General features: G+C 36.6%; 1 protein-coding gene across 11 annotated transcripts in view; it reads right to left on the reverse strand.

Moving 5' to 3' along the window:
- Positions 1-14,211, reverse strand: part of LOC149552173 (putative RNA-dependent RNA polymerase 5) — a 249,254-nt gene that overhangs the window by 196,373 nt on the left and 38,670 nt on the right. For all 11 annotated transcript variants that reach the window (XM_089787677.1, XM_089787673.1, XM_089787675.1 and 8 more), the window contains 3 exons: positions 11,064-11,259; positions 10,861-10,948; positions 10,634-10,774 (listed from right to left, as the gene is read on the reverse strand). In XM_089787677.1, the coding sequence (XP_089643803.1) occupies positions 10,634-10,774; positions 10,861-10,948; positions 11,064-11,259 (425 nt within the window). The remainder of the gene's footprint in view (positions 1-10,633; positions 10,775-10,860; positions 10,949-11,063; positions 11,260-14,211) is intronic.

The raw sequence follows: 14,211 nt of genomic DNA on the forward strand, positions 1-14,211 counted from the left end.
GCAGGTATTTGTTCTTTATCGTCATCGAGCATCACCTCAATGTAATGAATCTTTCCCTTCCCAAGGCTGCGATGACTAGGACCCCATGGTTCTTTGCACATGAAACAAAGCTTTTTCCTTCGGAGTTCTTGCCAAGAATCTTCATCAAACTAAAGTTTTTCCTGAATTGGCTCCTTGCCTTTGTCTTCTTGTGGGGATGGTGTTGGTGTAACTACGTAAGTTTTGGAGGAAGATGCGGCCATGTCATGCACCTTCTTAATAGCTTCGTTGAGTGTACCCAGGTTGAACCCTTTGATCCAACCTCTCAAAGGCTCTCTTAGCCCATCAATGAATAACACAATTCAACGTCTTTCAGAGATGTCTATGACTAATACTGACAGCCTTTGGAACTCAGTGACAGTTGTCTACCGTGCCCGTTTGCTTTAGCTGAGCTAGATCTTTGAAGTTTAGCTCAGGATCCTTCCCATCGAAACGATCAATGAGTCTCTCAGTGAACTCAACATAAGAGGTCACTTGGTCATGACCGAGAGTGACCAATCCATGATGCCACCACTCATGCGCCACTCCTTCCTGATGAAGTGCTACAAACTTGACTGCTTCCTCTTTGGGCATTGGATTGAGTTGGAAATAAGTATCTGCCGTTAGGACCCACAACTGTGCGGTAATGACTCCAGATCCATCAAATGGTGACAAATTTACCTTACTCAGCTTTCTCCTAAGATCATCGTTAAAGTATCCTCTATTTCCACCTCCCGAATATCTCATTCTCAGATATGCGTAATCTTTGTAGGATATATCTTCTTCAAGATTTGCATTCTTCCAATCTTCTCTCATCTCCTCGAAAGTTGGTTGTCTCTCTCCGTGATGTTCCTCCGTCCGGGGTGGAAAAGTCAGCATGGAAGGTCGAGAGCGTGCTGGCTGAGGGTGTGATTTACCCGACACCGAGTCCATGCTGTGACCATTTTGCTCTCCAGATAGTTTTTTCTACGCCAGCGTCTTGAGAGTTTCTTCCATGAGTCGCTGCGTATCAATGATCTATGTCTGATTCTGGGCAAGTTCCCTCAGAAGTGCCACAAGTTTGGCACCAGTCGGTTCCCGTTCGTCAACCATTCGATCAACAGAATGTGTCCTTCTTCTCTTCTAGCTATAAACTCTCATTCACTGTCCACAAGCTAGCAAGATCAAAGAGCTCTGGTACCACTGTAATGTTCCTAAGGTGAACTCGGCTTGTAAGTGATCTCAATCCGTAGGCAATTACTTAGGTAGCCTTGTCGTATGCTCCCAATAGCAAAATGCTTCAGGTAGTTCTCCCTCCGTGCTTCGGGTAATCTTTCCAATGCTTCAGGATGTTCTCCTCTGTGCCTCGAGTAGTCTTTCTAGTGCCTCAGGTAGTCTTTCCAGTGCCTCAGGATGTTCTCCTTCGTGCCTTGGGTAGTCTTTCCAGTGCCTCGGGTAGTCTATCCAGTGTCTCGGGATGTTCTCCTCCGTGCCTCGGGTAATCTTTCCAGTGCCTCAAGATGTTCTCCTCCGTGCCTCAGGGAGTCTTTCCAGTGCCTCAAGTAGTTCTCCTTTGTGCCTCAGGTAGTCTTTCCAGTGCCTCAAGGAGTTTTCCTCCGTGCCTTGGGTAGTTTTTCTAGTGCCTCGGGTAGTCTTTCCAGTGCCTCAGGTTGTGTGTCGTACGGTGTTAATGTGTAGGATGAAAAAGGCCATATGGTACCTTATTGGTCGTACAGTATGTTGGTGTCTAACTGTACGAATAGGGGGAGGTCGTACGGTAGACAAGGCTAGGAAGGTCGTACGGTGTCAAGGTCATATGGCAGCTTCAACCAAAGTTGTACAATAGCTTTAGCCGAGGCCATACGGGATCAGTCTGTATGGTAGCCTTGTTATGACAGGGTACAGTTTGCAAGTCGTGGCTTGTCGGGAAGTTACTGTCGATGGGCTGCTTATGATTCCGAAGATGAACAATATTTGATAAGAAATCCAGACATGCAAACAAGAGATACCAACAAAGTTGCTCAACAAAATATATATCAATATTTACCATAATCAAATCAAGAAATGCACAAACGGAATAGGGTGAGGGTTGATTCCCACAGAAATCGAGACAAGTCAAATAGGGAAGGTCTTTCACTTCTGAAATGGCAAATAACAAAGAACTCCAACAGGAATTCGCAATACATAGAAAATAATCCAAAAGCATACCTAAGACTACCTACAAGCCGTGCTTAAATACCCGTCGAGAAACTTTCCAAGGGTGTACAAAGATGGCCGACAGCGACACTAACTACGAAGACAATAAAAAATGGGTCCGAGATAAATTAAATCAATCAGCCCGTTACATAGATTAATTAAATACATTTATTTTATGATGGGGATATTACATGTATAGTATACATATAGAACTTGAAATGCTTTTTAATGAAACGATGTTTCAGTAGAACATACCCAATTAAAATATTTGAACATAGCCAAATTGCAACATGAACTAGAACCATTGAACATTCAACATAGTAACATATTACATACCCAAAAGTAACATTCAAAAAACAAAAGTCAAATAGAAATCCAAGTCCCCATACTAGCAACAACATGGTTGCGTAATGACGGAGATAGGGGTAATTGGGTACATGAGTACCCAGTGTAGGGACATCTCAGGGATGGGTACTCTGAGGTTTGGGAGAGGGGTGTGAGTCCCCGTGTAACACTGGATTATATAAAGATCATGGCACAAATGCCTACAGGCTCCATAGGAGAAGAGGAAAGGGTAAACCCTAACTCCCCTAAGCCAGATGTCACCTTGAAAATAGAACCTGTCAAGGCATCATGGGTTACCAAGAGTAACAAAAGGTAGAAAATGATCCATATACCTGAAAAGGTAAAACAGAGGGCACTTCAATGAATGCCTGGAAGAAATCAATATTTTTCTAATTTGAGACACAATTACATACAGGACAGGGTGAATGCAGAAAAGAATTCTCTAACTAACGTTGAACTGGCAACAGCTAGACTGGATGACAAAATCATCCAAGCAAAACAGTTCATGGAAGATGATGACTTCCTCAAGTCTGCTGAATTTAAAAGTTTCCTATACAAGGTGAAGCAAAGTGAGCTAGTTTTGCAACTCAAACCAGGAGAATTTGAAGAAAAGATACGAGAACTGGTTGATAAGCTACATGCCTATGACCCAAAGAGTGAAGTAATGACTCCTATAGAGGCAAGGGATTTGGTCCAAAGAAGGGGTATGCTTCTAGTACCCAGATGGGATCTGGAACAAGCTTTCATGCTTGACCAGATAAGAAGATAGGAAAATGCTATTTCCTATGAAGGATTCCGAGCTGGTGGTTTATAGAGGGGATCAAGCTTCAACATTGATTCAAAATCCCTAGCAGTGTGGAGCAGGGCTCCTGAAACTAATAAGCCCAAACTAATGGATGTCCAAAAGACTACTCAGGGCAACATGATAGTTTGGACCTTGCAAAGCACATCTGGTGTAGAAATCTCCAAGGCCATGAAGCATTTCTCAATCATGAATGAGGCCAAGGTAGAGGAGATAGAGACAAAGCTTGCTAGGACTTTCCATGACTACATAGACATCAGGAAGCTCTATGAGGAAGAGCTCTAAAAAAGCTATGTCTAAAAACAAAGGATAGAAGAATTGGAGGCAATGGCTCAAGGGCTAGAGGCCAAGGTTGCATCTTTAAAAGAGAAACTAAATACTGAAGAGCAAAACAGGGCACAGGCCAGCACTGAACAACCAACAAAGGTCATACAAGGAGCATCTACTCTAACCAAAGAGTTGGTCCAGGATGTTACAGAGCCAAGTAGGATGAGCATTGATGCTCAATCCCCACAGCAAGGTGGTGAGGTAAGGACTACTATCCTCAAAGGCACGATAGGCCATAGAGTAGATACTCTAAAGAAAATTTCCCAACAAGCACATAGCCTTTATACTTCTTTACAGAGTGCAGAGCATGTTTGCAATGAAGCATTCTCATGGCTATCACCCATCTTCAATCAATGGGGGCCATATATACAGTTTTCAAAATAAGTTATGTATGGTTTTCAAGGAAAATTAATACAAAGAGGAATTTTTGAATATCTATGTCCCTAATTTATGTCTCCTTTTTCATGTGTCTGTCACTTTGAGATTGAATGAGCAAAGTTCTTTCAATTTAATTCAATTCGGATAAGTTGTATATCATTTCATTGTTGCTTTTAATTCAAGGAATTAAGTGCTTCTATGAATTGATAGGGTTTCCAAGTATATGGGAGGGATATTATAAGAATTGAGTTTAGAGTTAACAGTTGATAAATTTAATTGCAAGCCAATTAAATAGCTCAAGGTTTTACTGGTATGACTCTTTATGCCAATGGATAAGGCACTAGTCGTAAATTGTGATTACAAATTGATATAGTCATTTGATTGCACAACACACATTTAAATCAAAATCAATTATCTAATTTCTGTAGTAAAGAACTATATTGTTGGTCATTCCCTTATTGTGACAACTTTCTTTGAATTTATAGTAAGCTGCTGTAAATCAACAAGTTGATTACATTTCAAGAAGATTTCTGACCATTTTCTCCTATAAGGGATACATTTGTGACAAAATATTAGTGAAAAAGCCAATTAATCCCTAGGTGCACGCGGCTTGGCCCTGCAAAGCCTATAGTGTAGAGAGTCCTTGTGCTGTGTCATGTTGGTCCAGATCTGAGATAAATTTTGCTGAATATGGGAACTAGCTAATCCTTAGGCATTTATTCATCTTTTGTATCCTGGTACTAGTTGTTGGAAACTGTAGTTTTAAAACATCAACATTTAGCAAGGTCTGATTTGAAATATTAGACTCATAATGGCATGAATCCATATCATGTAAAGCACCATTAGTATTAAATTCTTGAGTACTATCATTTGGGAACTCACTAGTACAATCTCGCCATGTGTCATCGCTGCTATCCCATGTTTTGATGCAAAGTACCACTACTGCTACAATCAATGGTTGATGTCATATCCTTGGTTTCCTCATGATCACAAACTCCTATCACATGATAAGTATGGAACTTCATGTGATTGTCTTCAAACAAAGCAGTAATGAGAACATGCTCACAAAATACAAAAACAGCAAATAAGGCTATCATTCAAAGACACAAGCAAAAAAGAAGATAGGAACATAAAGCGATGTCAAATCTCTAGAAGTTAATGCCCCCGTAACCAAACAAAGTCAAAACTCAATCAAAAAATGGTTAGCAAATAAAAGAGGTAAAGCCAATCCAGAAGACCTTAAAATGAATAAAAAGGAGAAAAGTGCAAGAAGTGCTCAAGGAAACTAGTATTGTACAATACCCAAGACAAAGTCCTTAAAAAGAACAAAGTTGGAGTCGGATTGTAAGGTAAAGTTGACGTTTAAACCAAAATCAAAACCACAACTCAAAAAATAGAAAACAATGCTCCATAAGAAACCATACAAGAAGTGGCAAGAGATAGCAAGAGGTGGAACAATCTCTCTAACCAAGTAGACAAACTACCAGCTGAAGATGAATGAGAAGTAGAGTCTAAAGACCATGTATCCAAGAATAACATCAAAGCAAATGAACAATTGTCTATGAGGTCAGACTAATAGTAAACCCCAACAAGGTAAGGCTGATCATAGAAATAGAAGCTTGCAAGAGCATTGGACATACTAACAACATTGTAGCATTTGTAAGTTGAACAAAAAACAAAAGCATTCAGTGATTAAAAAGTAAGTCAAATCGATTTCGCTATCTCATCGTATTCTGCCTTGAATAAAGCATTTCATGTTCACATGGAGTAGAATAAGCAATTCCAATAAGGAACATAATCAACTATATTATAGGAAGGAGATCCAAAATTCATATAATAGGAAGAAAAACACACTAAGTCAATAAAAAACACCTGCACAAAAAGATTGAGAATTTCACACAAAGACACATATCTAGTTGTAAAGCATAGAAAAATTGCCAGGATGAACATTGTTGACATGACTGAACCTCAACTTCTAGAGGTAGTTTGGATGGTCAAACTTCAACGAGAGAGAGAGAGAGAGAGAGAGAGAGAGAACTCATGCCAGCTCATTAGCTGAAGCAACATACTGGATTAGTTTTGTTATGTTGTTGAGTTGATAAGAATGGCTAAGGCATGTTGGTTCAGTTGAGTAGTTTTGGGTATTTGTTGATGGTTACAAAATCTTCACAACAGTCGACAACCTTAAAAATTTCTATCTAGTCAAGTCAAGGGTCCTCATTGTACAAGATATTTTTTATTCCAAACTATGAATGAAGGGCATTAATGAATAAAATATACATTTTACTCTTTCTATATGTTGCTCAATATACTCTTATCTAGTTTAATTCTTTGCGAATAACTATGTTTTCTTTTCCCTATTAATTGTCTAACCATAGAAGAAAACAATATCAACATCTATACTATTGAGCGTCTATTTTAATAACCTCCATTGACCCTACCTTCACTGCAACACATTGTGTAGGGTTAACTCTACATGGCCCCTGCGTGTACCACTTTAGCTTCAATGTATTTGCAGCTATGTGGAAGGAGATGTTGAGCTTAACCAACCTCTAACAAATCATTTATTGAATATGCCAGTTCAGCAACTAGAATGTTGGCTCTTTGCCTTGTGAAATACTCTTCATTTGACCAAGAAAACTATCAATGCATTCATACAACTTGCCAAGCACAAGAGCATTAATATTCGCATATCTGAAGACCTACAACACTAGGGCAATGATTACCACAATGTCATTCAAATTAGCTTTAAAAAATGTAAATCTTGACCTCCCTCATCATCCTCTTCCCCTCCCTAGGCTTAGAATCAAGCCACCAATGTGCCTCTTGCGCCTCAACCATTTTCCCAAAAGAATAATGTAGATGGATATCTAGCTAAAAATATTCAGAAGTCATCAAAACTGCATGTGAAATACGAGGCTTGCAAATAAACATTTTAACATTTCTAGCATCATCATTCATTACATGCAGCCAAGAAGAATCCAACCAAGTTGGCCCATGTCTTTGAGTATATTATTCATTGCAAGCAAGCAAGGATTCCACCAAATATGCTTGTAGCCCACCTCAATCAGCTCACACAAACTTTTTACAAATATATTTTATTTATCAGTACTGCACCTACCAAACTCTTCAGGACCATCTCTAAGGAGATAGAACTAAAATTTCACATTCTCTATCAAAAACACATTGTATATTAATTTCTACATTGTTGTGAAAGAAAGGAAAACTTAAGCTTTATTTATTTATTTTGCTTTTTTAAGTAAATATTTCTGTTCAAAAAACCTGCATTGTGAAATACTCTAGTCTTCTCAATTTAGTATTTAATGTGTCTCTGAATGTCATGAATAAATCTTGTATTAAATGCCTTCTGAATGTCATGAATAAATCTTGTATTAAATGCCTTCTTGATTATTCAATTACCTGGTGTGTTTTAAGGTATTTAGTATGCTCACAGCATTCTCTGTGTTAGAACAAGGTGCTTAAAAGTCCATAATGTGAAGACAAAATATTTTTCCATAATTTCCTCTTCAATATTTTGCATTAGACCAAAATCTTTTATTTGCTAGTGTCGAGAACAAAAACAACTTTGCAAAGGAGACTAAACTGAAACTACAAATTTATGCAAGGCATAAAAGTTTTACAATTATAAAAATTCCTCACGTAGTTTCACAGTTCCTTCAACTTGCAGATGCACCACTGTTGCAGAACTTCCCCAAGTAGGTGCAAAATCATCATACCAATTATTTAATAATGACAGAAAGGAAGGGACCTGTTCACTGTTTCATGATTCTTGCAAGTTATAAAGACCATTACTTTTCCAATCAACTCAAAACCAATAGCTATTTTTTGATACAGCATAACTTTTTTGTAATGTCCCCATTTTTGGCCAATCTGTGCAATTGATTGAGTTAGCTCATCATAGCAACCCTCATGAGTTGACAGGGAGTTCGGGGGTCTCAGTTGCTTACTTACTATTTTTAGTAAGTCTATTATGGGTAGTTGCTATTTTTAGCAGCGCAGTGGATGGCTTGGAAGTTGGTCGTCACCTACGGTTGATCAGGTTAATAATTACATGGGCTCTTATTTATTTATTCATTGAGTTGCATTATTATAATAATGTTTATATTATTATAATTGATGAAGGGCCATACCACCCTACCAACTCATAACCAAGAATGCAACAATATGGAGACAAAGAGAGATAAAATGCTTCCCAAGCAATTTTATTATACTTGAAAATCCTTACAATATTCTCCAAATGAGAGAACTCCAAATTCTTACAAGATGAGAGAGCTTCCAAACCAAGAGCTTCCAACTATCTTGTACACCAAGAGCTTCTACAAGAAACTGCACTTGAAGACTTCTACTTCCCGAACTTCTACTTGAAGAGCTACACCTTGAGAGCTTGCTTACAAAAGTTCATATGGGTTGCTTAAATAGGCACTTCCAACCCAAGACATTACAAACACAACCAATGTGGGATAAAAGGTAAAGGCAACTACCTTACAACAAATATTAAATTCCCACCCAAATACAACTAAGCACCACCATGTGGCCCAATTACATTTCTTTTGTGGATCACAACAAATATTAAATGCATGATTTAAGGAACTTTCCACAAACTTCTAAGATGCCACCTACACACTTCAATAAATGGAATGACAACTATTTTTCTATTTATGCAACCTATGCACTTTGAAAATAGAAATTCCTTTTCTCTCGTCTTTTTCCTCTTTTTTTTTTTTTTTTTTTTCTTTTTTTTTTCGCCACTTTCTCTCTCATCCACAATTTTTTTTTTTTTTTTGCAAGATGCTCCTGCATCAATAATAATGACTTAAAGAGATATTTCTAAAAGCAAGTTGGGAAGTTTCTAGTGTTGAGTTCTTTTGGGAAACTTCTGCATTTTCTTAAGTGGAATTTTATAAAAACTTTTGCCAACGAAAAAAGCTTATAAATGAGAGCTCTTTTCATCGGGAAAAGGCATGCTTGGATATATATTTGCTCTTTGGGTCTTTGTGGCTTTTTCCTGAGTCCGAATTGTGAGCACTTGCTGAAGTATAAGGGTCTCTGAGTTTCTGATGTTGAAATCACTGCTGAAGTATAGTGGTTTCACTGGTCACATCTCCTGTCTATCATTCTCTGTGTCTGGGAGATTGGTGTAGTAATTCTAAGAAGTGGTAATTCACAGCTGAGGTATTGTCAATTAGATTTCAAAGATTTATTAATCTTCCAATTTCTGTCTTGCTGTTGCTTTGGAAGAAGTCTCTGTGCTGGGAGCTGTAATGAATTAATTCTGAGTTTGGGAACTACTCCTAAATTGTGTCCAAATTGCTGCTGACATTGTGGAGCAAGAAGAGGCTGCGATTTTCTATCTGTAGCAGCATATTGATACCATTCATATCTGCAGTTCATACTGGTGCAAATTTTGAGCTGTATTCTATCATCCCAGACCTGCCGTTAATTCCCAGGGGCCTGCGTTAATTGCTGGAGGGGCTGCGTTAAGTTTTCTGGGCCCAACATCTGCTCACGGGCCTTGCAAATTGCCCAGATTTGACTTGCGTATACAAACCAGGTCTGTGAACTGGAGTATAAGGTTGCAGCTGATCACCAGGATACCTGTGATTTGCTGGAGCTGCACATTGCCTAAGGGTCTGTACTTGATTTGTATGCCTTGCAATTTAATCTTGGAATCCAACGTTGGATGCTAAGAGAGCCTGCTAGCATCCTCTTTTGGCTACGATCCATTCACCAAAGGCTCACATTTATACTATTGGTTGCTACAACTAATCATCAGGTTCTAAGTGTTGCATTTTAGCTACCAGTATTTTATTCAATTAAATAAAGCAATCATTTTGAATAAGAAAAACATTGTTCAGTGCAATCTGCTTTTGGGATAGAGACAAATTCAGAATTCAATAAATTGGTTTGTCTTCATTATGGTTATCTACGAAAAATTGCCAAATTATTAACTCAGTGAAAGAAATTGGTATTATTAAGTTATAACCAGCAAAGGGTTTTTACATTTTTCGAAAGGAATCCATGTGTAATACAAATACACAGCAGATATCTCCCTTGTGTTGTTTTTCCTCCTAAAAACAAATTGCAGTATGAGGCCATAACAAGCTATAAACCTCTAATAATTGATCCAATCAACCAATTGCCTTTAATGATTTCCATGATGTAATTTTTTTATTAGCCCAAATTTATTTTATGAGGCAAGAGGTCATTAGTGTGTCACAAAGAAAATTTCAATTCACACTCGCGAACCAAAATGCATATTTTGCACAAATATAGCATATATCAGAAGTCCAACAAAGTAGCATTGCCTGAAGGCTGAATCATTATAAAGTAGATAAGAGCATCATAAAGATCGGTAGTGCATAAATGGAAACACTGCACAATGATTATGAGAATCTGACTTTGATGATGTCCAAAAAAAAGCTTTAGGAGTGTGTGATCCAAAAATATTTTTAAAATTATGTAAACATGGCATTTTTAAATTGAAAATTGGATACTTTAAGCGAGCCATCATTCCTAGGTAACAACTGTGATGCACCAATGCACACAAGAATAAACATGTAGAGGTACCTTGCAATCTTTGTCAAAGAGTTTTCCTTGGTATATTTTCAATGCACAACGTGAAGCCAAATCTTCAGATATAAACCCAGTTCCATCAGTTTGGATCAGAGCTTCCCCATTAATATCCTTAGTTTCATTCTGATTCTCATCCTGTCATATCATAGCCAAATATCTCTGTTTATTAATTTGAGAATACATGCAAGCCAAGAATTGGAAAAAAAGGAAAAAGCACATACCATACACGGTATGTCTTTAATATGTTTAATCATTACGTTACTGATATCACCTTCAAAACATATAGTTTTTGAAAGAATCAATGAAAATCTGCAAACTCAAATAAGTCCAAAATATTCTAACATCAACGCAACATCATAGACATAGAAATAATTTATGCCTAATATTGATCCATGAGATAAAACACAAAGATGCAACAACTTACCTCAACATGTATTTCTTCAAACTTGACACAGTATGTGCATGCATAAACATGCATCGTGCTTCATGGATGGATTTGTCAAACAAATTATACGAATTATTTATGTCCACCTCAGCAAATGACTGAGTACAAACAAAGTAGCATTTAACAGACGATGACATAGGATTAATGTTTTTCTGCTTCCCACTGTCCTTGAAAACTGCCGTCAAATAAAGAGATGTATCTTTAGTTAGATCACTTTAGAGCACAACCACTAAATCAATTAAAAAACAAAATTCCTGTTTGATTCCTGTCTTATCGGGTTTAAACCATTTCAGGTTTTCTGTTGTGCCTTATTGAACTTCAAAATAAAATGAAAATGAAGAACTAAATGCCAATCACTGTCACTGCTAATTATGATACAAAATTGAACTTCTATAAGTCTTTAAGTTCTGTCAGGTTCCTAGTAGCACAAACTATTCATTATGCTGTCTATGAAGGGACATGTGCTTCTTAAAGATTAAAATTTTCCCTTTACACATCAATTTTCTATTTGTTTGAATGACAAGTAATTGAACACTATTCAGAACCTGTCACCTACCTCCTTGATTTGGAATAATTATTTCTGCCCCAGTTGATGCAATTTAAGTTAGCTGCTGTCTGGCACACTGGTCAATACTCGATGTTCGTAAGTGCTTTTTCTGTTAGTCATCAAGGGCATAATCATTGTGTCTTAACCAAACTCAACATGTGGTTTTCCCAGTCAACTTGCAAGGTCATTCATACAAAAGTTTACCTCTTCCAACTAACAACTGTTGTAGGCTAATAAAGGTCACAGCTGTTTACTCAAACAACGGCAAGATTTGAATACGATAGTAAAGTGAAATCAATGCAAGGATAAGGCCCCTGAGAATGTTTATGAGTGAAACAAGAACCTACAGGACTGATAATGCGTGTAATAATAGGAAGGTATATTCAAAAGTGTAGGCCACACATTTGAATTGATCAAACTGTAATTAAACTATGTCTTGGCTTATGTGACTAAAATTGTAAAAAACACACATTTGACTGAAAATTAACTGCAATGGAGTTTTCTTATCACTTTCTGATCACCCGCTTCCCAAGATGGGCAAGATGAGAGCATACACTGAGTTTGAGCCACACTAACTATTCAGAATGCATAATCTTTTTACAAAAAACACTTGTGCTATGTAAGAACTGCAAGGAAAACACTTCAAAACTTATTGAGCAGTCTGTACACTTAAGACAACCACATATACTTCTTACTGATGTATTACAGCTGGAAATAAGTATGAAACCCTTGACTGTACATCCTGATGCATGGTGAATATTTATAAAACATTATTATGACAGCAATTAATTCTTTAAACAGTCAATTAGGCCAGAAACAATATTTATTTATCAACAATTCACATTCAGGAATCCGTACAACTATACACGCTGCTAAAAACTCATATTTATCAACAATGCATTCAACAGTCCGTACAACTATACACACTGGTAAAAACCAATGAAATAGGCGCTAATCATAAGATAATAGATCTGAAAATGTACAGAAGCAACTGCAAGATGCATGAATTACCCTGAAAACCTTGTCCAATGGCAGAAAATTTGATGACAGCAGCTGTTCTATCAGACAACCCTAAAACTCAAACGTAAAGCAGCTGGAAGACATGTATGACAGGAGAACCAAGCTCCAAAGGTCTCAGAAAACAACAGCTAATCCAAAATTTGCCACACTTGTTAGGAGTGAAAACATCAACAAAACACTGGGTGGAGTCATTCTTAGGCTGGAACCTCAACAAAACAACAGATCCAAATATTTAGTCAGCAACAACTACAAAACTCCCTAAACAAAGATGGTTGCAAAAATGAATCACAGCTGATCCAGTTACCATAATATCTCACAACAGCAACTGTAGATTTAAATCCCTTCAAAATTGGCAAATCTAGTTCTTCCATGTCGTTGGGACACTTTGGTAACCAAGAAACAAATTCAAATCCTCAATCAATATTCAACAATTGAATACAATTATAATTCCTGAATGCAATCTCCTCCAATAGATAGAAGGTTTTCTGTTTTGAATCCAAATATGACAACTAAGAGAGTTTTGTCTTCAAGATATTTCACACCAAGGGTTTTTTCTTTGAATGCTTCAAGACTCTAATCCTAAAGGAGATATGAAAAATCACAAAAATGGGTGTCCCGTGTGAATAGGTGCTAAAACCATGTTTTAAATAACCTTATATATTTAAGTTGGTCCTTTTGAAAATAACATAAATGAGCCACCTTAAAATATTAATATTGTTTCCCTAATTTTATATCTTAGCCTATAGAAATTACAGATTTGCACTCTTCAAAATATTCTTTTTTTCATAAATAGACATGACACGTGGCCAAACTAGAGATGTGCATCAAGCACAACTGTGCAAGCCTCATCCAATTTGTTTTCAAAAGGTTTGATCAAAGGTACGGCACAACAGAATTTACTGGTTGTCTTTTTCAATGAAGATCGTGTTTCTTGCATTCTACTAATGTACATCATTTCATTTGTAACGTGCCCTTTAGTGACTAGAATTTAATTATGAATAATAATAAGGCAGTACAAATAATTGATGATAAATTTATCATCAATTATATCATTCATATAATATATTAATTGATATAATACAATATAATGTTATAAATATATTAGAATTAGAAATTAAATACTATTAATAAAAAATAGAATAATATTATATATTAGTGAAACAAAATTATAATTTATTACTTATATAATAATACAATAATAAAATAGGTAAGAGGCTATAGCACAATGGTAACTTGCGAGCCTTTCATATGGGAGGTCTTGGGTTCTAGTCTACTTGAGCTTAACATATAATAATAATAAATTGATCTCAACAAATAAGTAATTAATATAGGCTTCAGCCCATTACCTATCCCAAAAAAAATAATAAAATAATAAAATAATAAATAACTATGACACAATATAGACTAAAATGTTATATATCACTATATTAAAGATCGGAAAAAGATTATTGGGTATCTTATATTACGACTACAATAATCAAAGTATAAAATAGAAAGAAAATCGTTGAATACTGAATATGCATATCTATGTTGAGTGCAATAATATCCCATCGAAAATAC

The sequence above is a fragment of the Cupressus sempervirens genome, chromosome 6 (genome assembly GCF_028749045.1).
Source record: "Cupressus sempervirens isolate cs-2001-9-10 chromosome 6, ASM2874904v1, whole genome shotgun sequence".
Classification (NCBI taxonomy): domain Eukaryota; kingdom Viridiplantae; phylum Streptophyta; class Pinopsida; order Cupressales; family Cupressaceae; genus Cupressus; species Cupressus sempervirens.